Source organism: Etheostoma spectabile, chromosome 4 (genome assembly GCF_008692095.1).
Source record: "Etheostoma spectabile isolate EspeVRDwgs_2016 chromosome 4, UIUC_Espe_1.0, whole genome shotgun sequence".
NCBI lineage: Eukaryota > Metazoa > Chordata > Actinopteri > Perciformes > Percidae > Etheostoma > Etheostoma spectabile.
In genome coordinates this window covers 35,999,750-36,025,754 of record NC_045736.1, presented here as the reverse complement: position 1 = coordinate 36,025,754, position 26,005 = coordinate 35,999,750, and the positions used below count along the sequence as shown (strand labels likewise).

The window sequence follows — 26,005 nt, the reverse complement described above, 5'->3', positions numbered from 1 at the left end:
GTGTGTGTGTGTGTGTGTGTGTGTGTGTGTATTTCAGGCCTGTGTGTAGTAATTATTAACAAAACAGAGTGTAAATTGTAATATCCCCACTGGGGATTAGTAAACAGTATAAATTATTATTATTACAGTATGTCTTATGATGCACCCTTCACAAGAAATGGTTTATTAACAGTTAAAAGATCCTTTACTAATAGGCCTAGATCAGTTATAAGCCATTAATAAGAACCACTGTTGGGTTATCAAAAATACCTCGTTGGCCGGTCACTCATAGTTGTTAATATAGGTCATGGGTTTCTCTTTTTCTAATGAGGCAACAGCAAAAGCTATCTAGTCATCTGCAATCATAAATGTTAATAAGTGTTATATTAATAAACGTGTTTCTGTCCTAAAAGTCCAAAATGCACTGAAGCCTCTTTTCTAGAAGGGAAGTGGTGCAGTGATCCATTGGAGGTGTCTCAGTGGTGAACCGCAGAGCACCACAGGAAGTTAGGTGTGAGGTTAGGATAAAGGGATTTTTGAACTTTAAAAGTGGATCATTCTCAGTCCCGTTCTGGTGATTATGCTATCCTCAGGAAGTGGAAGTCCCACGGAGCTTTACGGTTTGAAAACATTTTGTAATGAATGGCTTCTAACCGATTTTTAAAGTATTAACTAGTTCTTACAACCCATGAACCTTTAAGAAAGGGTGACTTTATAAAAGTGCTAACAAAGTTTTATCAAAAATTAGATTTTCCAGAAAGAGTTTCTCTCTGTGAAACCAGCACCTGCAGATCAGAGTCCAGGCTGGACTCAATCCACCATCAGTTTCATCCCAGCTTTCAGTTCAGGTAGGCCTTCCTAACGCTGGGTTTCCACTGGCAACGGTTTTAGACTGTAACTCAAGCGGAGTTGTGTCACCACAACATGATGCTGATGGTGCGCCAGACAGTTTTTGCCCATGCCAACAAAGGAAAGAAAATGGGGGTAGTGGTGCACTTCAGACCACTGCATTTTGCCCAAGACAACAAATTGAGGGGGCCTCATCTCAGCCCCCTTAACAATTATAATAATAATTAAAAAAAAATATTATTCCTTTTTTAATCAATTTTTGTGCTTCAAGTGAGAGTTAGCAAACTTGTTTTAAGATTCTGGGTGGCTGTTGCCGATGCTATGCACCTGTAACCCGGTCAAGGAGAGGGTTAACAGAACCGTGGTTTTGGCCAATCAGAGGTGGTTGTGCCAGACTCCCGCCTTCGGCTGAGTCTCTATCTAATCTGTCAGAGGGAGAGCAGAAGACGGTTGGGAAGTTTAATGAAAGAGAAGAAGAAAGTGGTAATTTATTGGTGCTGATTACAACCCAAATTGTTAAGTAAGCAAGCAACTAAAATTGCTGAATGTTGGAACCTTGTGTGAAATTGGTTGTTATTCCTGGGATTTATAAAGTGTCAGGTTAAGTTCCCTCAGAGTGTCAAAAAACGTTAGCGGAGGTTCAGGAGCTAGCTCAGAGATTATAGGCCAATGAAATTACGGATTTAGCGGAGGAGGGGTGGGGGGGTGGGGGTCTGATCCAATCGCCCCTGGTTGTTGGTGTTGAGATAGTTTAATAATATATATAATCATTTTATTCTTGCTCAAACAACAGTTTGGTATGTTTCTAATCCAGTCACACACTTTACTTTGTTAAGTTTAGTTCAAATACTTATATATTACTAGCAACAAGCTAGTCATTGCTACAATACTAACGTTACTACAAGCTACTACTGCTAAAACACACACACACACACACACACACACACACACACACACACACACACACACACACACCCCTTTGCCAAGCTTCTTGTTAACATCTTTGTAGTCAACAGAGATGTATCATAAAGTAGGCTATAGGAAAAATCACAATCTGTTATTTTGCATGTATAGTATGTGTGTATACACGGGGTAAAATACTGGAGGCACAATGGCGAGTTGGCCGTCTCATTGGCTACCGCTCTGCAAAAGTTGACTCAGAGTTAACTTTGGGAGAGCGGTGAACATCTGGGGACCCTCGTACCACTGTTCTCATTAGGAATCAACCGCTCTGCCGTTACTTCAGCCGCCTGTGGAAACCCAGCGCAACAGGTTTGTTACTATCAACACAAGTTGCTCAGTAACAAAAAAAGCCTTATTTAAGAGTTTTTTTTTTAAACCGCTCTAAAAACTACAATACCTATGAGCCTATAGCAGTTGCTATGGAGATAGAATAAAAAGAGATTTATCCAAACATGAATTTATCCAGCAAGACTCAACCTCACCATCTGTCGCATGGCAACAGAATCTGAAGTTCTCTTACAGCAATGTTGTCTGGGACTTGTAGTTTTTTCTCTATTAAAGTTGCTGTGTCTTTACAGCCCTGGTATCCTGTACTAAAGGAGCTACTTCCCTCTGTTTTCAGGCCAGTTGTACTTCTTTTGTCAGGATCTCTTCCATATCAACAGGGTGAACTGATGGTGAATTGAACCTAAAAATGGCACATTTTCTCTCAGTTGTGCCATTTTGCGTCCCCAAACTGAATAAAACCCAGGGATTACAGGGAGAGAAGCGAAACGAGGGAGAGATCTAACATGTAAGTGAAGCAGAGGCCAAAAGCTGCAAACGTAACAAAACGTAATGAAAGCAGCCACAGTGACCTTTAGTTCTGTAATATTTTGACGACTCCTCAGTCCCGTCCACAGTCACACTCCCAGTGAGACGTCTGTGATCAGATGTGTCACATCGGAGACCAGCTGTGTCCACATTTCATTGATGTGAGTATCTGTGAAATCTAAGATAAGCTCTGTGATCCCAAGATGGTTGAATTTCTACAGATTATTAGAGGCTGTGTCCAAAGTACGCACCAGCGTGAAGGTTTCAAAATGTTCACTTTTTAAGTCTCTGCAAGTTAATCCCTTCATAGAAATGATAAAGGACCAGTAGCAGACTGGAAGGAAGGAAACCAATCTAAAAACAAATGGTCTAGGGACACAGAATCACTTCTAGAAGTCATACTGAAAGTTACACTCCGACTAAAACACTCCGACCTCAGATTAGGACCGAGTTATTGATGAAGCATAGTAGCAAATAGAAAATGCAGAACAGCAGCCATCTGTATGTACAGGTTTTTTTGTTTATAGGCAAATACAGTAAGTTAAACCGTTCCAAAGGTTGTATAATGCAAAACTATAATGCCAAAATACATTCATAGAGTTTCCAATAAGCCATTTGCAAAGTAGAATGTAAGAATACACATGCAACCCGACGTAAACCTATGAATAGTTTAAAGGAGTAGGACAGCTGGCTCTCAGCTGTGACATGTCCTCGCGAGTCCTATCTAATCACACATGTTGCAGCATTACGCACAGTGACTGGTTGGAGATCTTAAATCGCTTCCACTGTCAACTTCCTTATTCAACTATGTCCACCTTGTTGATGTACAGTATGTGTCCTTACAGGTGGGGAAAAGTGGTATTTCTGTACGCAGTCTCGGGAAATACACCGTCTGCTGGTGACTCCTAGGTTTGACACGTCTGGAACTCTTAACCCGCATGTTGTCCTCGGGTCAAATTGACCCATTTTCCAATGTCAATGTTTTTTACTACCAAACTACCCAAAATGACATGATTGATTCCACACAACGCTCTTTGGCAAGTACAAATCTCTACTTTCATTCATTTTGGGGCGTCTTATTCAATTTTATAACATTTGAAAAACAAATTGAAGTGGTTTCTACATAGTATTGAGTAAACGTTGACATATTCCAGTCTGTGATTATCCATAAACATACATTCCTTTCATTTTAGTCTAAATAATTCCTAATTTCTGCTTTTCTAACTCAAACATTTGGTATAATTTCATAAAAATGAGGTTCATTGACCATAAATTCCAAAAATAACTGTAAAACTAAAGTTGATAAGTAAGTGTTATGTGGTGTTGAAAATGTCAAGAAAAGTGACAAACATTGAAAAAAGTGTCAAAAGGGTTGAAAAAAGGGACAAAAACATAAGAAAAAGTTAAAAACATCAATAAAAAGCGTCAAGTGTTGATTTTCAATTTTGACAGGAAGACAACACAAGGGTTGAATATTAACAGATATATGCTATAGGGAAAATTTTAAATCGAAACTTTAAGTCCCTTTTTCTGAAGTCTTTGCCGATTCTGTTGTCTTCTTGATGTTTTTGTTGGTTGTTTTATGTCGGTTTTGAAATGTTTTCGGACATTTGTGTCACTTCTCATTTATTTGACGTTTTGTCACTTTTCCCGAAGTTCTTTGTCACTTTTTCTGATGTCTTTGACGATTTAGTCTCAGTGCTTTTGACATTTTGGCTGTTGTTTTTAGCCATTTTTGATTTGTTTTAAACTCTAATTTTAATCAATTACCTTCTTCAAATGCTATGAAATTGATTAAAACACACATTCAATGAGAGTAGTGAACTGATCATTTGTTTTACTTGTAAAGAGTGTTGCATGAAACCCTTCCCGATATTTTTCTTGAATATTTGGTTGAAAGAAACCCACATTTCTGATATAGAGCTTGTTGATAACGAGTCCAATTAGACCCGAGGACAACAGGAGGGTTAAGCAAGTTGATCAAATGTGTTTGCTCCTAGTCCTAAAAGTAGGACAAAAAAATAGAAACAATGTGTCACTCTGAGAGGCTTGATAAAAACAGGCCGAGATCTCCTAAATGATCACCAGTGGTGTAAGTTATACCGAATTTGTAATTGATGTGTTAAAAATTAAAAACCTACCAGTGTAAAGAAAAAAGATTGAGTGCAAAAAAAGTTTCAAGATGTTTGTGGACAAAGAGTGTCGCAGGGATGAGAAATTGTTGATTGTGACATCACACATGTTAGCATCATCCTGCTAGTTCCCTCGGCATAAAGCCAAGGAGATCGTTTCATTGGATTTTGGATTATTGCTCTGTGGCAAACAAACGTTTATGATAATCTTTACAAATAAACACCACTTTGATTTTAGCAGCATAAATGCAATCTTCATAAGTAAAAGGTGAACGTCAGTCTGTAACAAACTACAGCATGGTCACCCAACGCTAGCTTCCAACTGATTTTGTTCAGTGTAATGGACGTTTGTAGTCTCATTTAGCCACTTATTAGCAACGGCATAGACCCATTCAAGCTTCAATACTCATGTGTGATGTATTTACTGACTTATTTTATATCGTAAAACAAAACATGAAAGATCTCAACTGTAGAGCAGCTTTATAAGACTGGGAGGAGAAAACTACAGTATGGGTGCAAAAATTGACATTCAACAGCAACTATAATGGCAAAAAGTAGTGTGTGTGTGTGTATATATATATATATATATATATATATATATATATATATATATATATATATATATATATATATATATATATATATATATGAGTTGATTACGCTTCTGACCAAAAGATCAAAAGCAAACGTTCAAAGATCTGACACAAACACAGAAGCAGACACGCAGACATAGAGACAGAAAGAGACTGACAGACATGCTGGAACGACAGAACTGACAGATCACAATCTCCAATGAGAACATCCGGTCGGAATCAGGGACAAGTTGGACTGTCTGTGAGGTTTGGAGACCATTGCAGATTGTGAGGTTTTTTAGAAAAAGATGTGCGAACCCCCTGTTCCAGGCAAGCCGTGACTTGATGCTTCACTTCAGATCTCCTCAGCCCTTTTACCACCGAGTGTCTACTTTCACTGTAGTTACTTTTAAGAAGCAATGCTGGGCATCACTTTCAGCTTGAGGTGGCTGAATGAGGAAGAAGAACAGTGTCTCCGCTACGTAAGAGAGCACTGAAGGTTTATTTTGTTGTACTGTATAATGTCCCAAAGAGTTTTGTATCAGGATTGTATGTTTACATCATGAGCTTAGGTAAAAAAATATAAATAAATACTACATTACATACATTATGATATAATGCTATCTGTTGTTATTAACTCCCAAATATCAATATCAGACACTGGTCAGGACATTTTTTAAATGTTTTGTGTCCATATTACTGACAGCAAAACCTACTTACACATGTTTCAACACCTGGATTTCAACTTTGGGTTAACTCGTTACTCTAATCTAAACCTGTGCTGCTCTCTGCACTTAATCCACATCCACGCCACCGTGATGCCGCTCCATTCAGTTTCTAAATTGATTTTATTTATTGTCTGTTCTTTCAGATCATGAGCATGAGGCAGATGTCTGTGACTGGGAGCTTGCTGGGATGCCAGGGTGTACGACAGCTTTAAAAACCACCAGTGACCTTCATCATTATCATCATCATCGACATTAGAAATCTTTTACTTTACCCAACGACACGGTCAAAATGGAGCATGCTCTATGGTGGAGACAGCACAGGAAGAAGAGAGAGAGAGGGAGATGACAGTTATCTGTTCAGTGGACCAATCAGCATTTACACCAGGACAAAGGGATTATCACCAAGACAAGGTAGAGAGGAGAGGAAAAAAGAAGAGGAGACACTAATGCCAGGGTAGGAAACCGATGAAACATTCCTGTTACTATGTTGTGAAAGTGTGGGCGTTTTCTGCATTTTTCTTATTGTCAATAAATCCCATTAAAGTAATTGAATATTCTAACAAGTATTAATCTGTATCTACGACGTTCCACTTCCGGGATTGCTCCGGTGTCGCAGGAATTTACGCCGGATGCATGTCTTTTCACCAATGTCCGTTACCTTCCGCTTTCTTTGTGTTGGCATTCTAAACTCCGGTGGATTTCTGAGAAATATGGTTAACTATTATCCAATCTGAGTTTTCTTTTGCACTTTTGAACGTACACATGTTCCACCAAAACAAGGTCCTTCCGGAGACCATTTTGCAGTGGCTCCGTGTGGAGCTCAGTGCCGTCAAAGACGATTGTGATTGGTGTAGAGAAATGCCAATGAACCAGAGCACATTTTTCTCTCATCCCAGAATGCTGGGTGGACTAGCCAGACCCTCTTCCGCAGCGCTGTGGAGGAAGGTCTGGCAAAGCGATTTACTACTGGGTAGCTTAAGCGCTAATAATAAAAAATCATAACTTATTAGTAGATTTGTAGGTACTAAAGTTACCAAATGAATGTAGTGGAGTTGAAGTATAAAGAAACAAGTACAAGTAACTGAAAATGTGTACTAAAGTACAGTACTTGGGTAAATGCACATGCACCTGCTGCTGGAAAATACTCACTAAAGCTCCAACTGTGTGTTGATCTGCTGTGGAAATTAGTCCCCAACTAATGCACTGTCCTCCTGTTTGAATAACGTTTTCCAAAAAACTATAGTGACCAGCTGTTTTAGGCAATTACTGAGCCTTTTTAAATATGAAACTATATTTTTTTTTTATTTGTGAGCTATTTGATAGATTTACATAGACAGACTAACACGTTTTGGTTTGGGTCCTTTTATGGGATTTGACGTCAATAAGGAAACCAGATTTATGCTTCCAATAAAAAAAAATCAAACATCAGTGTTTCCCATCCTGTGTCCAGATAGCTAGAGACACAACCAAGTGAATAAGACACACTACTATGGCAGAGACTGATACCTGCCTGGCCACCAGGTAATCAAAGGACGAGGGTGAGGGTGAACAGACAGACAGACAGAGAGACAGACAGACAGAGACGAACACAAAGGTTAAGTCAAATGAGTAGTCTTCATAATCACACATACACATTTCAGATGAAAAATGAGGGAAGAATTTTTTTAAGTTAATAATAAAGATGCAGTTATTGATCGGATCAGCGTGCTGAGACCGCACACCACAGCTCTGCAGGTTCTCAGCACAAGAGGGTGCTGCACAGTCTGTCCAATACTTTCCCAAACGGAGACAGACAGACAGACAGACAGAGGGGGAAAAAGACAGCCAGACTGATGGGAGGACAGACTGACTGACAGCCAGACTGATGGGAGGACAGACTGACTGACAGCCAGACTGATGGGAGGACAGACTGACAGACAGACAAACAGAGAGACAGACAGGCCTACCTGTAGTGGATGGAGGGGTGGGAGATGAGGGGCATGTTGGAGGGGAACTGGCTCCAGAACCTAAAAACCGATAAAAAGAGACTTTCTTAATAAAAAATAAAAAAAATAAAAAGGTTGACTCACACTGTAGATACATGGCTAGCTAACCATCTCACTATAGGTTTTTTTAATAAGTCAATGTGAGATGTGGACTTCCGTGTAGTACGGATTTATTTTGTTTCTAGATGTATGGTTGTTGTCTTGTATAACCTGTGTGTTATTTATGTTACATGCTGCTGCAAAACAAATTGCCCCCCCGAGGATAAAAAAAGACTCCTTGACCTTTGAACCTACTGACCAACTAGGTGTCTAACCTGACATGCTACGAAACTAACTAGCAAACTAAAAACAATTTCATACCCGGTTAATAGGCTAACTTCTTAAGATTATTGTTTGACTTTTTTTGCTATGCTGTACATGCTGTCAGACTAACCAAACACTAACTACTCACCTAACCAAAACAATACCTACCAGGCTAACTAACCAATGAATTAGCTTTAGCATTCAGGGTTAGCCTAAGACTTTTAGCTTTTAGCAAGACTAGTGTTGGAGCTAAATCCTGCTCCGGTCTCAGGGGTCGGTCAATTAATAGTCAGAATCTCAGATGTTGATGTGGGAATCTTTTTTATTACGTAGAATATATTCTAGAGACAAAATACAGAGATCAAGCTAACACAGCTCTCCCCCAAATTTGTCTGGCGCTTTTACTCTTGCACCCCTGGTCTTATTCACTAAGGGTGGGGTCTCTTGGTCACAGTGGTGTGATATGTTTGTGTGCTTATTTGTTATCTTTCAATTTGTATGTGACTGAAAGTTCATTACCTTTCCAACACTAGCTAACTGGCTAACCAATGAATTAGCTTTAGCACTCAGGGTTAGCCTAAGACTTTTAGCTAGCTAACTGGCTAACTGACTGACTGATAAGGTTGAGTATTTGTTGAGGGAAGTTATAGTAGTGACCTACCGGAGTTATTGTTGTTTCTGACAGTGACGTCTTCTTCATTTTCATAAGCTGACTGTCTGGACTTCTGCAAAGACAAAAACACAACATGATTTTTAATGTCACTGTTCATGTTACTTCACCAATAAGCACCATATTGCTTTAACAAACCGTACTAATTCTTGGGTATATACTAGCCTTTGTTCCAATAACTTCAAACAGACATGGGCATTAAATGTGTGCATTTCATTCTTTCTAAACAGTTGAAATATGTCCCTGTGGGTTTCTGAACTTATGAGGTTTCCTTGTGTGGTTGTGTGTGGGAGACTCGGTCACCTACCTTCCTCGCCAGAATCTTCCTCCTCTTCTTCTCCTCTTCTGAGCCATGGTGAGACTGAGCTCTGGTTAGCCTCCTGTGCTGGTGGAGCTACAAACAAACAAACATAAACACCATTATTTACCTTTCAAACAAGCTACAAGGTGCATAACTTTTAATAAAACCTAGTGCGGGCGCCACTGCTGAAGAGCAGAATCAAGATGCTCTCACCATACTTCATCTTTTTATAACGGCATGGTGAAACAATCCACGCAGCCGAGACGAAGCACGGCTGCAGTAAGTGCAACGGCAGTGACAGAGACCAATGACAGCTTCCAGTGGCCATTACAAAATAATTCCACATTGATGTCAGCACTGAGTTTGTATGTGTTTACAACATGAAAAAGGTTGTGGGAATTTATGTTGCAAGGCTTTCCCAGTCTGTTATGTCACAAGAGCCAGCAAAAATGCCTCTCTGCGGCAAATACTGTGTTTACCTTGTAGAAGGTCACTGATTTAAAATAAAGATTTGGAGCAAATGATTGACGGAGCCTTGAAGAAGTGACATGACCTCCCAGATATCTCCAGTGGAGCAGCTCAGTGCTATAAATCAAAGATGTTTAATGTGTGTAGTGACCTACCACTCTCTGCTCCTCCTGCAGCCTCTTCTCCAGACTCTCCTTTGCAGTCTTCAGCGCCTCTTTTAGCCTGCTGGGAACCTGAAGGAGTGGATGGGGATTCAGGGATTTGCTATTTTTCTTCCATCCCCCCCCAGAGTAAAATATTCTGTTGGAACCTTGTAAATGCATGGACAAACTCGGAGAAGCATTATCAAACTGAGCCTCTCACCTTGATCTGGAGTTTTTCTGAGTGTTGGAGCTGGACGTCACTAAACAGACTGCAAAAAACACAAACAGTGACTCATCAGCAACAACAAAAAGCTGATGTTCCGGTTCCTGCGTGCGGCCTATTTTAAATTCCACACGTTGGTTTGTTGTATTTAAGCCAAGGTATTCATTTGTCATGGCAACTGTCTTTATGATAACAGTAGTGGAAAAAAAGAGGAAGTACAGTCACTTACTTACAGGTTCCAGTCTATAGTGTTCCAGGCAACACAGTTAACACAATTTCCTCGGTTATGGAAAGTATAATTTTAGCTTTTGTTTGGATGAAAGGCCATAATGAAAAGAAAAGGGTGTATTTTCAGATTTTGCCAGCTTATTATGGATGTGGCCTTTAAATCAAGCAGGCAACATAGCGAATAATATGTCTGCATACAGATGCCCGTCACTGGACACCAGATGGCAAATGTGAAAGAGGCCGTCCCAACAATACCTGGCGCAGTATGGTGGAGGGACAACTGAAAACCCTAGATCACACCTGGGGCTCTAGAAAGACACTGGCCCAAAACCGACAAGTGTGGAAATCCTTTGTTGTTGCCCTACATCCCAACAGGCATAACGGGACGTAAGTAAGGATAAGTGTGTCACTGCTCACTGAAAACAACAGGAGAAAGGCAAAAACTGAACTCACGGTGTCTTGATGAGCTCCAACACAGTCGGCATTCCGCTCTTACAGGCTTCTGTGGACAGAATGGACTGCAGCACTGATGCTGCACACACACACACACACACACACACACACACACACACACACACACACACACACACACACACACACACACACACACACACACACACACACACACACACACACACACACACACACACACACACACACACACACACACACACACACACACACACACACACACACACACACACGTCTAATGTCTGAAGGTAGAAAAGACACGCAACAGTATCTATATGTGTCCATGTTAATCTGTGTGTGTCTGTGTGTCTGTGTGTATAAATATACTGACCCACAGCGGTGTAGGGGACATCGGCGTATCCATCGACCGGGACGCTGTCTGGCGGTCTGCCGTACGTCATCTCGTACAGTAAATGTCCAAAGCAGAAGACGTCGATGCTCTCTACGGTCTGCAGATACAAAAACATACACAGAGTATTTGGATAAAATAACTCAGGTTCGTGGATCATAAACTTTCAAATAACAAAGTATGTTAGTACATTTACAAGATCACTCGGCAATGTTGATTTCTAAGATGTTGTTTACAGCAACACACATTTTTCTCTCAGCTTTTAAGACATTTTATTATCACGCCCATTAATCCAGCCAATAAAAACATATACTTTATGCTAATTCAAGTATTCTTATATAGTTATTTAAGATAACATATACAAAGAGAGCATACAATAAATTTAAATTTAATTTAAAAAAAACATAAGGAAAAAATAAGTAAGACAGATAGAAGACTTGTGAGTCTTTTTTATGCTTTGAGGAAAAAAAGGAAAAATCAGCCTATTGTATCCATTGTCAGTGTTTCCATACGTTGATCTTCCTGAGCTGGGTGAAGGCGGGTCGCAGTGCCGAGGGAACTCCCAGCATGCCGTTCTCCACGTCCATTAGTCGACACCTGGCGTCATCCACAATTACGTTGGACGCATGCAGGTGACCATAAAATAATCCGCCGTCATGGAGGAGCTTCAGGCCCTGCACACGCGCACACACACACACAGCTCAGTAACATGTAACACTGTTTTATTTCTTTGCATGTGTGTGTGTGTGTGTGTGTGTGTGTGTGTGTGTGTGTGTGTGTGTGTGTGTGTGTGTGTGTGTGTGTATATCTAAATACCTCCAGGATCTGACGGCCGTACAGTTTGATGTGCTGCAGGTCGAGACCCTGACTCTTCTTCGGGTTACAGTACTTCTTCAGGTAACTCTCTCTGGGCTTCACCTGGAGAAGAGAGTCAAGTGGAACTACTTTCTACCAAAGAACAGTTCAATGGGACTAAGTGCATTTACAAGTACAGTACAATTTTGAAATACTTGTACTTTACTTGAGTATTTCCATTTTATGCTTCTTACCACTTCATTTTAGAGACAGATGTTGTACTTTCCACTCTACTAAATTCATTTGACAACATAAGTCACTAGTTACGTTGACTACCGATTAGTACAGAGAGTAAATGAAGGCCCTACCTTTACCCGCTGAAACATTAAAGGGATGAACACAATACTGCATCATAAATAAAATCAAGCAATCTAATACATATGTTGATGAAATGGGCCGTTGCATAATGAGTACATTTGGTACTTTAAATAATACTTTCATACTTGTACTAAAAGCGGTGGTAGGAACTTTATCTTTGGCGTCATTTTTCCTGCGTCACACACACACACACACACAGACACACACTTTACCTTACAGATGTGGTCTCTCAGAGAGCCTTTCTCAGCGAACGGCCGGATGAGCAGAGCTGAAGACTCGCTGGTGCTGGAGAACAACAGCGGACAGAGATATGGAGTCTGGAGAGGAGGAGGAAGTTTGATTACTTACCGTCCATAATTAGAAACAAATGTATCTCTGTTTGGCTAGGTGTCCGTCTGAATTCTATTCAAATTTGGATTGAAACTAAAATTTAGAGAGAGATTTGAATATGTGATTAAACGGTTAACCACACCAAACCAAACCAAGGCAGCTTTATTTGTATAGAACATTTCAGCAACAGGGCAATTCAAAGTGCTTTACATAAAAACAATTAAAATAATAAAAGTATTAATCATAAAAAAAATTAAACATTGAAGAGCAGTTAAAACAGTTAAAAATATAAAAAGCGGATAAAATAGCAGATTTTAGGCTGCTAGTATGGGACAGCTTATCAGCCGCTGCCACACACACGGAATCGGGGCGCAATAACGATTGTGTGGAAACCCAAACTTTGTTGACCAATAAGGTCGCTCTATACAGGCAGAACCAAATATCTTTACCATCTCATCCACCACGGGCCCCGCGGGATCATGGGACTTTGAACTCCAAGTGTGGAAGTACTTCTCTTTACACTACTAATATAGTCTATGGTAGTTTTGCAATTTTTGCAAAAACCTGAACAGCTCCAACTGTTTCTGGTAGAATTTACCATAAAATTGATGTTGATTGGTAAAATTCTCAGAAATAAATTTGTTTTCTGTTCAGATATACACCCAAACCATCAGAGTTCCACTAGACTCAAAGGCTGAGATGACAGTTATGCTTCAGCAGGGGTTTAGTTGGGTTATTATTCGCAGCATGACTTGATTTGGCTACTGTCTCATTTGGTAATATGGGACAATTAACTGTATATGTATACTACCAGAATGGCCATCAAAAATGAATTAAAAAAAGTTTGAGCAATAACTGCGTTTAGCCGTGGATGTCTCACCCCCTAGCTTTCATTTGACATAGCTTGCTTTCACTGTGCAGTAGCAGTGTTAATGGCGACTTCCACAGTCCACGGGTAACCCTGGGACGCGTTCCTATGTCCCAGTGTGTTGTCTGTACCTGTTCATGAATGTTATTTTTTCTTTTTAATATAAAAATAAAAGTTTGCACACAAAAACAACAGTCCACAGGTAACCACAGAAGAGTGCTGTTACTACAGCCGGGCTTCTTTTTTGTTGTTCCAGCTAATTTTAACACGTGATTTTCACCAAATACGTAGTTACTGTGCAGTATCTGTAGTGGTCGCTACGTACCGAGATGCTGGTTAGCAGCTTCATGGCTGACTGCAGGTCTTTGTCGGACAGGAACTTATCAGGACCCAGGTCCACCTACCCCACACACACCCACACACACACACACACAAGTTCATGTACTTTTCCTTCAATAAATCAGGTCTAATCCTTATTTGCATTTCAAAGCTGTGAAGGAATTCCTTTAAATCTGTTCTCAGTTCAACAAACGAAGAAACTAAGAAAACAACCAAAACACTCGCTTCAGTCAGCTGAACAGAAATCAAAGTTCCAATCAGACTCTTCAGACTTTATTTCTCCATCCACGTTTATTGGTTTTGACTGGACAACACTTTCACGTCAGTTTATTCCATTTGATTGAATCTAAATCAACCTGAAATTGAATCTGTTCCGGACTGTGGGAAATCACTCAGCATGGGATAAGTTCCTGGGAACGACTGTCAGAGAGAAGTGAACAAGGAAAACTTTCCATCTTTGTTGCTCTCATAAAAACTCCTTCCTACTGAAATGTGTCACAGATTTATATTTGCAAAATGTTTTATTTTATTGCATTTGAAGGAACATTAACCATATGCTATAAAAACAATGACACGCATGCTTGAATCTTCGTAAAGAATTTGATCCTAACTCACTATTTACAGACCCAGAGTAAAAAGCCTGATGCTGCACACTTGTATTACATTAATGGGTGAATATACTGTATGTGCTGAGAGAACTGCACTCCTCAAGGTATTTTTATTTGATCACTAAACATCAGAACTTATGTACTCACCCAGCTCAGCAGATTCATCTCCTTGGGCTGCTCTTTATTGATGATTAAAAAGTATTTCTTCCTGATCCTCCAGCCTGAAAAAACAACAGAATGTCACTTCATTTGTAACGATGAGAATTTAACGTCAGAGAATGTAACATTTATTTAAATATAATGCATTCTTTAAAAGCAACACTGAACCTCTTGAGAGAAGAGGAACACATTCTTCCTCTTCCAGGTAACGCTAACAAAGCCCTTATAACGCACCGTAGCTAAATTCAGTACATGGAGGGAGTTTGCTGCTACAGCCCGACCTGTCCTGATATGACCTGTAGCTTACAGTAGAAGAGCTCCCTTTATGACATTTGTCCAAGTGTGCTGCTGTTACAATAATATTGTAGCCAAACGCTAAACTGTAACTAGTTTAAACAGGTTGTTGAAAGAATTAATACCTGGATACATTTTCAATGCCAAGCTTTTAAAAATGATACAATATATGTTAACAACCCATTTGATAGAATAGAAAATAGTGAAGCTATTAAAAAAGAAAAAGAAAAAAAAGCAATCAACAGGTTCTCAACCTGTGGCTGTTACGTTATTCTCCTTTGAGCAATGAACCCACCAGCAGCACTACGCTGGGGGACAAGAGTTAGGCTAGCCGTCATTCTGTTATTCAAGAAGCCAGCTGTTAGCCACGCCCGGGGGTGGAAGTAACAACACTACATTTACTATCGTTACTGTGTGTTGGGTTTCTTGGACTTTGAGTATTTTGAAAAACAGACTGTAATTTTACTTGAGTATTTTACTTTGCTACATTTAAAGTTGCATACATACAGTTCTCATGTTATACATTTTCAATCAGGTTCAGGAGTCTCACCGATGTCTTTGAGAGGCTCCAGGACCTCCCACTTCAGGTCCGACCTGAAGAACATGGAGACCTGCTGCAGGGCGATCTCTGCGACACAGACAGACAGACAGACAGACAGACAGACAGACAGACAGACAGACAGACAGACAGACAGACAGACAGACAGACAGACAGAACACTTCAATCAGCTTATAAAGAATTTCTTTTTCTTTTTTAGAAAAATGCCAAAGATAATTTAAAGTGCTCATATAATGCTTTTTGGCCTTTTCTCCTTCCTTTATTGTGATATATCTTTTTTGTGCATGTTATAGGTTTACAAAGCCCAAAGTCCACCCCCCCCCCCCCCACCCAAGGTACTTGCCATCTCCAACAGACAACACTGTTCACAAACTGCTCCAAACAGCTCTATTGTAGTCCAGCCTTTACTTCTGTGACTAACGTGCATCACTTTGTAACACATGTTATGATGCTCACCTAGCTGCTTTTGGACACGCCGTCATACTCTGCAACTGACAAGCTAGCAGTACTTACTGAGCATGTGCGACTCCCAACAAAGATGGCACAGAAGCGAGATGTCTCACTCTGTAGCTGAAACAGAGAGCTCATCACACAGGGTAAAAAGAGGAGCTGCAGCAACTATGTAAACATATTCAGATGTAACCTCTAAATACAATTATGAACCTGAAAATGAGTATAATATAAGCACTTTAAACAATGAGTGGTCACACTGTTTTCGCCTATGGATGTCTATGTGTACTGGACATTTATGTCCATATAAATCAACCAAAATCCTCAACGTAATATCATGTTCATTTACATGCAGCTATCATGGTCAAAATGTGCCCCCAGAAATTCCCAAATAAAACAAACTATTTTTTATCCATAATTACCTCCTTTTATTAATAATTACCGCTGCCCAGGAGGTAATATTTGTGTGTTAGTTTGTCAGTTGGCTTATGGAAAAAGACTACTGGCAAGATTCTCATGAAACCTGGTGGAAGGGTTGAGCATGGGCTCAAAAGGAAGAACCCATTACATTTTGTAGGGGGGATCCGAATCACGGGGCGGATACACAAACTATTTTAAACTTTCAATAACATTGTGAGATAAGGTATTTGTGCTGCATTAATTTGGTATCAGAATAATCAAAAAAATTTGCTTTTGACAAAAAACAACAAAAACAATCACACTGCGATAACATCATGAGGTAGGGCATGCCTTAGCGGAGGTCGGTGCTCCCTGAGGGCCCTTCTAGTTATTTACAGATCTACTGAAACCCAGTTGATTAATTAAGAAGTACCAAATGGAAGCAAATAAGACTCTGCATGCAATCAAACCCACTTCTGGGGCACGTTCAATCTTAAAACGATGTGCAACATTTTGCTACGGTTTCCTGGTTGGAGGACATGTTTCCTTGGAATGGTGTGGTGACTGTATTGCGTTTTGCCTGTAAAACAGTGTCTCTCTGAATTATAGTTTGCTCTTATTTAAAATATGCGGCTCTGGTAGAGGTTTGCAATTGGTCATGCTGTGCAAACACTGCCTCTTTTATATGAACACGCACGTCACGGGATTGGGAAACCCAAGATGGATTAAACTAGTTGATAACCAACGTTGTGACCAGGGTAACTGAAAGAAATCCAGGGCATGTCGATGTTGATGCGTAGTACAGGCCTCTGGTCTATCAGAGCGCAGACTTTCTTGGATCACATGACTCACAGTCACACACTGATAGGCCGGAAGTCGGTTTGATTGCACGCAGGCTCGGATGCCTATGCTATCTCGCGTAGCCCGAATGTTACTATGTGAATATTCAACTTGAATTGTTGGATCTGAAATCAACCAATCAAATTTAAGCAACCCAAAAATATTTTTAAAGTTAATTTTTGTTTTATGTGAATTTGTGACCATTGAAAAATATAAAATTTTAATTTCAAAGAGGTGAATTCAGAATAAAAACCTTCAGATACATGGTTTTCAAAGTGAAATATTTCAATATTACGTACTCAGTGGCGGTTAAAGTTCAAAGTCTTATGTCTCTTATTTGCTTCCATATGCGCTTCTAATTTATTTTTGAAGTGTTTTAAAACAACTTATGTAAACCGCCAGCCCTGCGGCCACCAGCAGCCCTCATTGTTTTAAGCCCATAAATTACGACTTCAAGTCACGACTCACGACTTAGCCGTCTAGGTAAAGTCACCATAAACCCTTCTAGCTAGCATTAGCTAGCTAGCCTTAGCGTTAGCTAGCTAACAGCTACCGTCCGTTGACGTTGCTAGCGTTAGCTCATACTAGCAATTTCTAGTCCGTAACATATTTTGGGCTTAATTTAATAAACATAACCTTTAGTAGTACACAATTGTATGTGCATTGTTTTGATTACAATGTGGGGAATTACTTTACGCTACATATTTATGTCTATTTATTTCCATTTCTCACCGTTAATCACCGGCGTCTGTACAGAATCAAGAGGGGTCAACATTATTGTTTGTGTGTGTGTGTGTGTGTGTGTGTGTGTGTGTGTGTGTGTGTGTGTGTGTGTGTGTGTGTGCTTTCTTCAAAACTGTACTCTGGGAGAACAACCATCTGGTACGAGTTCACGAATAGAAAGTTACGGGTTTGACTGCCGTTCCAGGGCCCTTTCACGGGTAGAAGGATGTGAAAACGCAGCATAATTTGTCTAATCTTTACAGGTCTTTAGGAAACGCAGACAACTGTGGGCTTAAGGAAGTTATTAGTACTTTAAAACGTTGTTCCTGGGACTAAAACGTCTGGGTGGTTTAGGGTGGAAACACAGCTGTTGAGGGAACACACACCTGTGTAGTTGGCAGAGTAGTTGTTGGGGTCCAGAAACTTCTTGACAGTCAGGGAGCAGGAAAGCAAGGGATGCTGGGTAATTGTGTCCAGAAAGACCTGCAGTCCCCTCTGTCTCTCTGCTATGAACTCCCTGTCCATGTTTCCAATTAGCTTCTTTGGAGGAAGAGGGAGACTGATGCCACAAACCTGGAGAGAGAAAGATGGAGATAGAAACGTGCTTTACACTTTTAATTAAAGTTTGTGTTCGACACCGCTGAATACATGTTTCCTTTAGCCACGGTTGTCCTTTTCCTGTACTTAAAACGAGACAAGGAGAAAGCAGGTTTCCGACAGCTCTGCTTCATGTTGACTGAAGACCAGGGGCTGGCGGGAGGTCGGGGTCAGTGTGAGACCCCAAAAAAAGGAAATGAGCAGGGCAAACCTCAGCAGAAAAACAGCTAACTTCCTGTTATCTAGGAATAATTTGACCTGAACATAAGACGAGTCACAAGCAGGACAATCTGATATCCAAAGACAGATCCGTCCACTCTGGTACAGTGCAGTTCCATTGCATATGGATTTGCTAGAGATCAATATGAAACATTCCTGAACTGATTCTAACTAGAGCCCGACCGGTAAAGGATTTTTAAGGCCAATACCGATACGAACATTTGGTTATGTAAAAATCCGATATGCCGATGTATTGGGCAATATATATTTAAAAAATAAAAATCCAGAAACGTGACAAAACATAAACAGATTTTCCCAACATTAGTTATTTGTGGTTATTTATGAGTTCTCACTAAATTAATATGATACTAAATGTGTTTTATTGTCACAACAGAACATCAAAATATTTTAAAGTTCTGATTTTAAAAAAAAAGGTCTTAAATTACAAGTCCTTTGAACAAAAACACAAAAAATAAGTGTGACGCTCATAACATGGTTGACACTCCGTATTTATTTTTTTAAATATTCATTCATCAGAATCCTTTCTTTGTCATTATAAAGTATTCTGATGAATGAATATTTCAAGATCGAGAGAGAACAGACTTGGAAAATGACTAATATCGGCCGATAATATCCAATTCTAACCAATGTTTAAGACCCCCCTTTTTGATACATGATCCTTTTAACTAAAGCACACAGCAAAAAAGCCCTAAGCAAAAATACCGTATTAATGGAAGTGAAAACACTGTAGATATGAGCTTTCTATTGGTTGAAACAAGCAAATGTGGCTGCCAGTGCAGTAAGTGATTTTCACTTGATAAGACAGCCAGAACTAGTCCAGCCACAACAAGATTAGTGAAAACAACATTAGTGCCGTTTCTTGTTTCTAGATAACAAAACTGCACACAGGCTATAATGTGTGCTAGTCACTATGACAACTGACTCTAGTTTAGATCCCATGGCATATATTTCAGTCTGTACAACCATATATTTCATTCCAAAACTAATAGCTAACCAGTACTCAGACGATAATCAAACTGCTCTCTCACAAGTCCAGTCGAGGCTTCTGGGAAAATCGATGACACAACAGCAAAGCCTTGAGCACTGTGTGTTTTTATCGTCATCACAATATCCACTGGCACAATAATCACATTGCAAAAGGCGGCGTCATATCGCAAAAGACACTCAAGGGAGTTTTCTTGTGTTAGTTGAAAGGAAGTATCAGCCGAAAACTGCAGTTCAAAACGTGACTGGCACTGGTGCCCGTTTCTATTCAATTCACTAATGAATTTGTTCAATAGAAGAGTGTTAGAAATGATTTTCTTTCATTTGTTTCAAATTCAACAAGCACTTTCTTCAGCAGAATACTGAAAGCAGCAGAAATGCAGAACTGAGTACACTTTAATATCGGTTTATTTATCACAACTAGTATTGCATATTGCATATTTTCCTCATACCATGCAGCTCTACTGGGTATGTCTTAACAAACCGCCACTGAGGGTTCCCAAACAGGAAGCAGGTTGGCTAAGACGAAGCTGGTGTGTGTGTGTGTGTGTGTGTGTGTGTGTGTGTGTGTGTGTGTGTGTGTTTAGATGTGGACCAATGGATTTAACATTTGTCTTTTTCATGTTGTCGCCAACTATCTACAATTCACTGACACTTTACTGCTGCCCATTTTCCCAAACAGATCCCCAGACATTTTAATGGAGCTTCCAACTGAGTTGTGTGTACCTCGGTCGGGAGGAGAGAACACGATGAACACCCCTCTCTTGCAGCATTCACAACGTTCTCACCACGCTTGACTTTAACTGATCGGTCTGACCCCATGGACACTAGTGTTGTCTATATTAAAAACCTACTCTCCGTTATGATCACCCATTAAAGAAGGCTGTGAATAGTAGGTTGTTTCTAGTAATGGCAGACCAGTTGCCCACCTCTCCATAAAAGCCTTAAATCAGTCAAGATAAGCTGGATGTCCAGCTGGCCTGGTCATATCCCAGTCCGTCGGTGTCTGATGGAGGGACTATTTGTTTGTATCTTATGTCTGATGTCTTGTCACGAAGTGTGCCGCAAAACCAAATGTCCCACAGGGACAATATATTCATCTACTACTACCATTTCTTCCCCCACAGAATTGGAAAAGTTGATACATGCAGATGTATCAAAACTGTTTGGATTTTAATACTTTTGAAAATAAGGTGCCAGTTTCTCTGTGACACATGTTTGACAGCCAGTGTGGCCTTTCCCACTAACCTTCTCTTCAATGAATTACATGTCATCGTGTATGAACTGACATTTATAAAAGATCAATTATAAGGCCTTTATTCGATAAGACAGCTCAGACATGAAAGGGGAAAGAGAGAGGGGCAATGACATGCAGCAAAGGGCCGCAGGTTGGAACCGAACCTGCGTCTGCTGCAGCGAGGACCGAGCCTCTGTACCTCTGTACACCATAAAATATGAATTTTAATGCACAGATTAAGCATCCCTCTTGTATGTAAGTAGGTTATGTAAGCTGAATACGATACTACAGAACTGTCACTGACATTTCCTCGTCATTTTTCGGAAGGGGCAAGTAGAAGACGTCGCAGTTTGAGACACCGATTCCTGCTCAGTCATTGGTTGTCCCGCTGGCGATGTTTTGAGTGACTGCACCACCTTAGCAGGAAGCGTGAGAGTGAGCAGCATGAGTGGGAAAGGCTGGGCATTCAAGAGCACTCGGTACGCTGACTACAGGGGCTGTGGCTCAGCAGTAGAGTGCCAATCGGAAGGTTGGTGGTTCGATCCCTGGCCCTGCAGTTCTATGCGCCATCGGAGTGTGAATGTGTGTGTGTGTTTATCTGATGGGCAGCCTTGGCCACAGTGTATGAATGTGTGTGGATGGTGAATGGTTCCTGTACTATGGAAAAGCGCTTTGAGTAGTCTATATAAGAACAGCCCAAAATGAAGTTGTTGAAAAAGATCTGTGCGTTCATTCACGTCCGTCACTAGTAGTTTAATCCTTCGACAGCAGAACAGCAGCTTGAGTTCTGTCAGATTCCCTAAATGTCCATGACACACGTCTCTGCTGTGCATCCCTAAGATCTCTATGCTTTTCAACGTTTAACGTGAGACTGAAAGATTAAACTCACCATCAGGCTGCTGTTGAGAACATCAAAGTCACTGTAACGCCGGATCACCTGCAAAACAAACATTCCCTTATTTGGCTATTAATCAGGCCTGGGTATTTTTATTGTTCACTATTTCTGCCAGAAAACTGAACAATTGATGATATTTCAGAGTTGACATGTTCTCCGCCAGGTGAATTCTGATTGGCCTGAGATTCCGATCAGTGCATTTACCTGCCAGCTGTTCTCTGAAGACACGCCCCTCTGGACTCGGACGATGTACTCCTGGGAGACAAGAGAGAACAACCGTCAAAACACTTCTTTTTCATACGTACACACATACATACACATTATATATATATATATATATCTATATCTATATTATAATATACACACACATACATAATATATACCATATATAACATATATACACATATATATATCCACTATATAATATATACACATACATACTATACATACATACATATAGTTATATGTATATATATATATATAATATCATAATAATATATACACTACTACATATAATATATACATACATACATATATGTTATATGTATATATAATATATATACACACACTATATATATACCTTATGTGTATATGTTATATATTATAACATATATATATATACACACATATTATCTTACCACCATATATACACAATATTAATATATATATATACATATATACACACACACAATCACATATACCACACAACATATACACAACTATAACACATATATATATTATATATATATATATATATTATATACACATTATATATATATATATATATATAAATATATATTATATTATATATAATATATATATATATATACAATAATATATATAATATTATATATATAATATATATATATAGATATATATATATATAATACAACACACACCTACTATATATATATTAATATACACAACACTACCGGTCAAAAGTTGGGGTTGAAAAGTTTGGGTCACTTAGAAATTTCCTTGCACTCCATTATAGACAGAATACAGCTGAGATCAGTTGCATGGTTTTTTAACCAGGCAGCAGTTTTCAGATTACATTATGTGCTGACATAAATGCAAAAAGGGTTCACCAGTGTTTTTTAGTTAGTTTTTTAAAATGATATCAGATTGTAAACTAATGTGCCTTTGGATGATGGAGGAATGGTTGCTGATAATGGGTAATGTAGATATTGCATTAAAGATCAGCCCCCCCCACTCAGATCAGCTGGTGGAGCCCTGATGGGGGGGGGGGGGGGCATTTCTTATCAACAGTCTTTCCCTACAGACTAGAGCCCGACCAATAAAGGATTTTTAAGGCCAATACCGATACAAATATTTAGTTATTTAAAAATCTGACATATGCCAATATATATATATATTTTTTAAATCCAGAAACGCGTTACAAAACAGATTCCCCTAACATTAGTTATTTATGAGTTCTCACTAAAATGATATGATAATAATTTGTTTCATTGTCACAACAGAACAGAGGAACATCAATATATATATAAAAGTTCTGATAAATAAATTGTATAAAAATACAAACACAAGATGTGAAATGTAAAGTCCTTTGAACAAAAACACATTAACAAAAAAAGAATCAGTGTTGCTAACAGCGACTTTGTAGAGCGCCCTCTGGTGGACAGACTATGAAACGCCAACGCTCATAACATGGTTGGCAGTCCGTTTTTATTTTTTAAATATTAAGTTATCAGAAGCCTTTATTTGTCAAGATAAATGATTGTGATGAATGCATATTTAAACCATGTCAACCATGTTATGAGCGTCGGTAATTTTTTAAATCGGCTATTATAAATGCCGATACCGATAGCTTGGGACATGCCTAATAATAATAATAATAATAATAATAATAATAATAATATTGGCCCGCCCATATATCGGTCAGGTTCTACTACAAACTTCACCTTTAAATGGTAAGATTACAAGATAAAGCCATACTTTAAGAAACAGTAGGACCTTTAGGTCAAGATCATGATTTTGTGAGAAATAAAGTCATTAAGTTTCAACAAGTCATAGCCAGAGGAAAAGGCCAACATGGCAATGAATCAGAACAGGTTTGACATTTGGGGTGTGTTCACTATCGCTTTCCTTTCCCAATAAGAGCTCAGTTTAGATAACACAGCCCACTGTCACCGTGCTCGACAGATCTCTGCAGTGAAGCTGCTGAGTAAAAGGCTTTCATAACAGACAAGAACGATGGACCGAATTATGAAAACAAGAACCATTGTGTAAACTTTCCTTGAATCTAATCCTCTGAGTCCTATTAAGGTCTAATTCCTGCTGACAGACTGGTGTGTGTTGTAATCTTGCATTCATTCACATAAGCTGAGCAGCGTCCCAAACAGCCAGGATGTAATCGAGTCCTGACACCACTTCCTGTCAACCTGCTGTAACTCAACACAATCTCCCCCCTCGACCTGAGTCTGTCGAGCTGGTGACCTTTAACCTGCCACAGTCTTGGGCTTATGGAAGCCGTTAAAAACAGAAATGTCACACAGTAGGGATGGTATCGGGATCGGCATCAGTGCGGACCTTCAACATAAAACATCATTTTCTTGCTCAACGTCAGATGATTTCGGGTTTATGCTACATTCACTCAATCAGGACAAGCTGCAGACTCAGTTTTTAGTGCCACAGTATTCTCTGGCCTCAAGGTACTCAACATAATAAACAGTAACTGATTTCAATAAACTCCACACAGTGAGCTATACAGATTTAAAGCTTGGGAAATAAGAGTACTTGTATCAGCAGATACTGTACCTTCAGTTGAACTATTGGAATCCTTACTGAAGTAACAACGAGATTAGATTCTTATTTGCCACACACACACACACACACACACACACACACACACACACACACACACACACACACACACACACACACACACACACACACACACACACACACACACACACACACACACACACACACACACACACACACACACCTTTTTTATCCTAATTTCTTTTGTTCAAACCGTAGATGTACCACTTTCTTATTAACTTATTCATTTTCAAAAGGAAGACTATTTACACATACTTCCTCTGACAGATTCAGCATCAAGGAAATCTGAAATAATTATGTTCTGAATAACAGGAAAGTTGCTTTTTCCCCCCGGAGTGGACTAAAACAATAACTCTGTCCAGATACTGCCAATACAGAGAACTGTAATGGGTTAGCATAGGCTGTGTATGAAGAGGTTAATACAAATAGGCTACAGAGATATATACACATCAAATAGTTATCCATCAGTATTAGTCTCTCCAACAAGGTTATGATTAATGATTACAACATCAATAATGGTAGGATGTCTGACGTTTGAATGCTAAGCTAACTGGCTAGCTCAGCTGATCCCAGTCGAACTGTCAACAACAAACCCAGTGCAGATAAGTCCATTATCGGACATGCGGCACATGTCCTGTTTTATTCTACCTAGCTATAGGCTATCTTGTCGCTGACAGTCACATTGTTTTCACGTCGTTCCTTACTGCAAACACGAGTTCAAAGTTCACATTTCATTGCAAAGTAACGCCGAACGGCTTATACCCCCAACACCGTTGCGTTCTAATGTTGGAAAAAGATGCCACGCCAAACTCCGTTAGAAATCCGACTGTTTTATTGTTTCCGTGAATTTTAGCAGACGCGAATTATTTGTGACAAAACATTTAAACTTATCCACAAACAAAACCACTCTATCCTCGATTCGGCAGAGATAGCATACGGAAAGCAGCATTTATTTATGTATAATCTCGACACTTTTAACCGGGCTCATGGTCTTACAATAGTAGAGAGCTGTCAATGGGAGGCGAACAACAACTAGTTTTTTTCCCTACGGGTATTTGGTGGAGGGGTGCATACAATGTTACGGTGTATTAAAAATTAAAAACGGCCGCATATATTGTTTTAGATAACGTAGTAGTTTGTCAGGAGGAATTAATTAGACTTTTAAAATGGAATTCGCCTTAAAGTGCCATATACAGATATAGCTAACGACGGTTCTCGGGGTTTTCGGGCATAGTTTCGCCTCCTGGCCCTTTGGTCAGTCAGTGTCAATTCTCTATTTCAAATTCCTTCAGCAGTTTGTTTTGCTGTGTGTAGGGCTTCCAGGAAAT

The 26,005-nt window shown here is 39.5% G+C and overlaps 1 protein-coding gene across 2 annotated transcripts in view; it reads right to left on the bottom strand.

The window, feature by feature from the left end:
• pxk (PX domain containing serine/threonine kinase) overlaps window positions 1-26,005 on the bottom strand; it is a 33,768-nt gene that overhangs the window by 6,970 nt on the left and 793 nt on the right. The window contains exons 2-18 of one of the 2 annotated variants that reach the window (XM_032512900.1): window positions 22,077-22,127; window positions 21,867-21,914; window positions 18,306-18,492; window positions 15,499-15,576; window positions 14,643-14,716; window positions 13,874-13,948; window positions 12,563-12,667; window positions 11,994-12,095; window positions 11,690-11,851; window positions 11,160-11,277; window positions 10,811-10,889; window positions 10,127-10,175; window positions 9,919-9,996; window positions 9,302-9,388; window positions 8,986-9,049; window positions 7,983-8,042; window positions 6,309-6,337 (exon numbers count right to left, since the gene is read on the bottom strand). In XM_032512900.1, the coding sequence (XP_032368791.1) occupies window positions 6,321-6,337; window positions 7,983-8,042; window positions 8,986-9,049; window positions 9,302-9,388; window positions 9,919-9,996; window positions 10,127-10,175; window positions 10,811-10,889; window positions 11,160-11,277; window positions 11,690-11,851; window positions 11,994-12,095; window positions 12,563-12,667; window positions 13,874-13,948; window positions 14,643-14,716; window positions 15,499-15,576; window positions 18,306-18,492; window positions 21,867-21,914; window positions 22,077-22,127 (1,434 nt within the window). In that variant the 3' untranslated portion in view covers window positions 6,309-6,320. The remainder of the gene's footprint in view (window positions 1-6,308; window positions 6,338-7,982; window positions 8,043-8,985; window positions 9,050-9,301; window positions 9,389-9,918; window positions 9,997-10,126; window positions 10,176-10,810; window positions 10,890-11,159; window positions 11,278-11,689; window positions 11,852-11,993; window positions 12,096-12,562; window positions 12,668-13,873; window positions 13,949-14,642; window positions 14,717-15,498; window positions 15,577-18,305; window positions 18,493-21,866; window positions 21,915-22,076; window positions 22,128-26,005) is intronic. The other variant, XM_032512899.1, reaches the window with a different exon arrangement.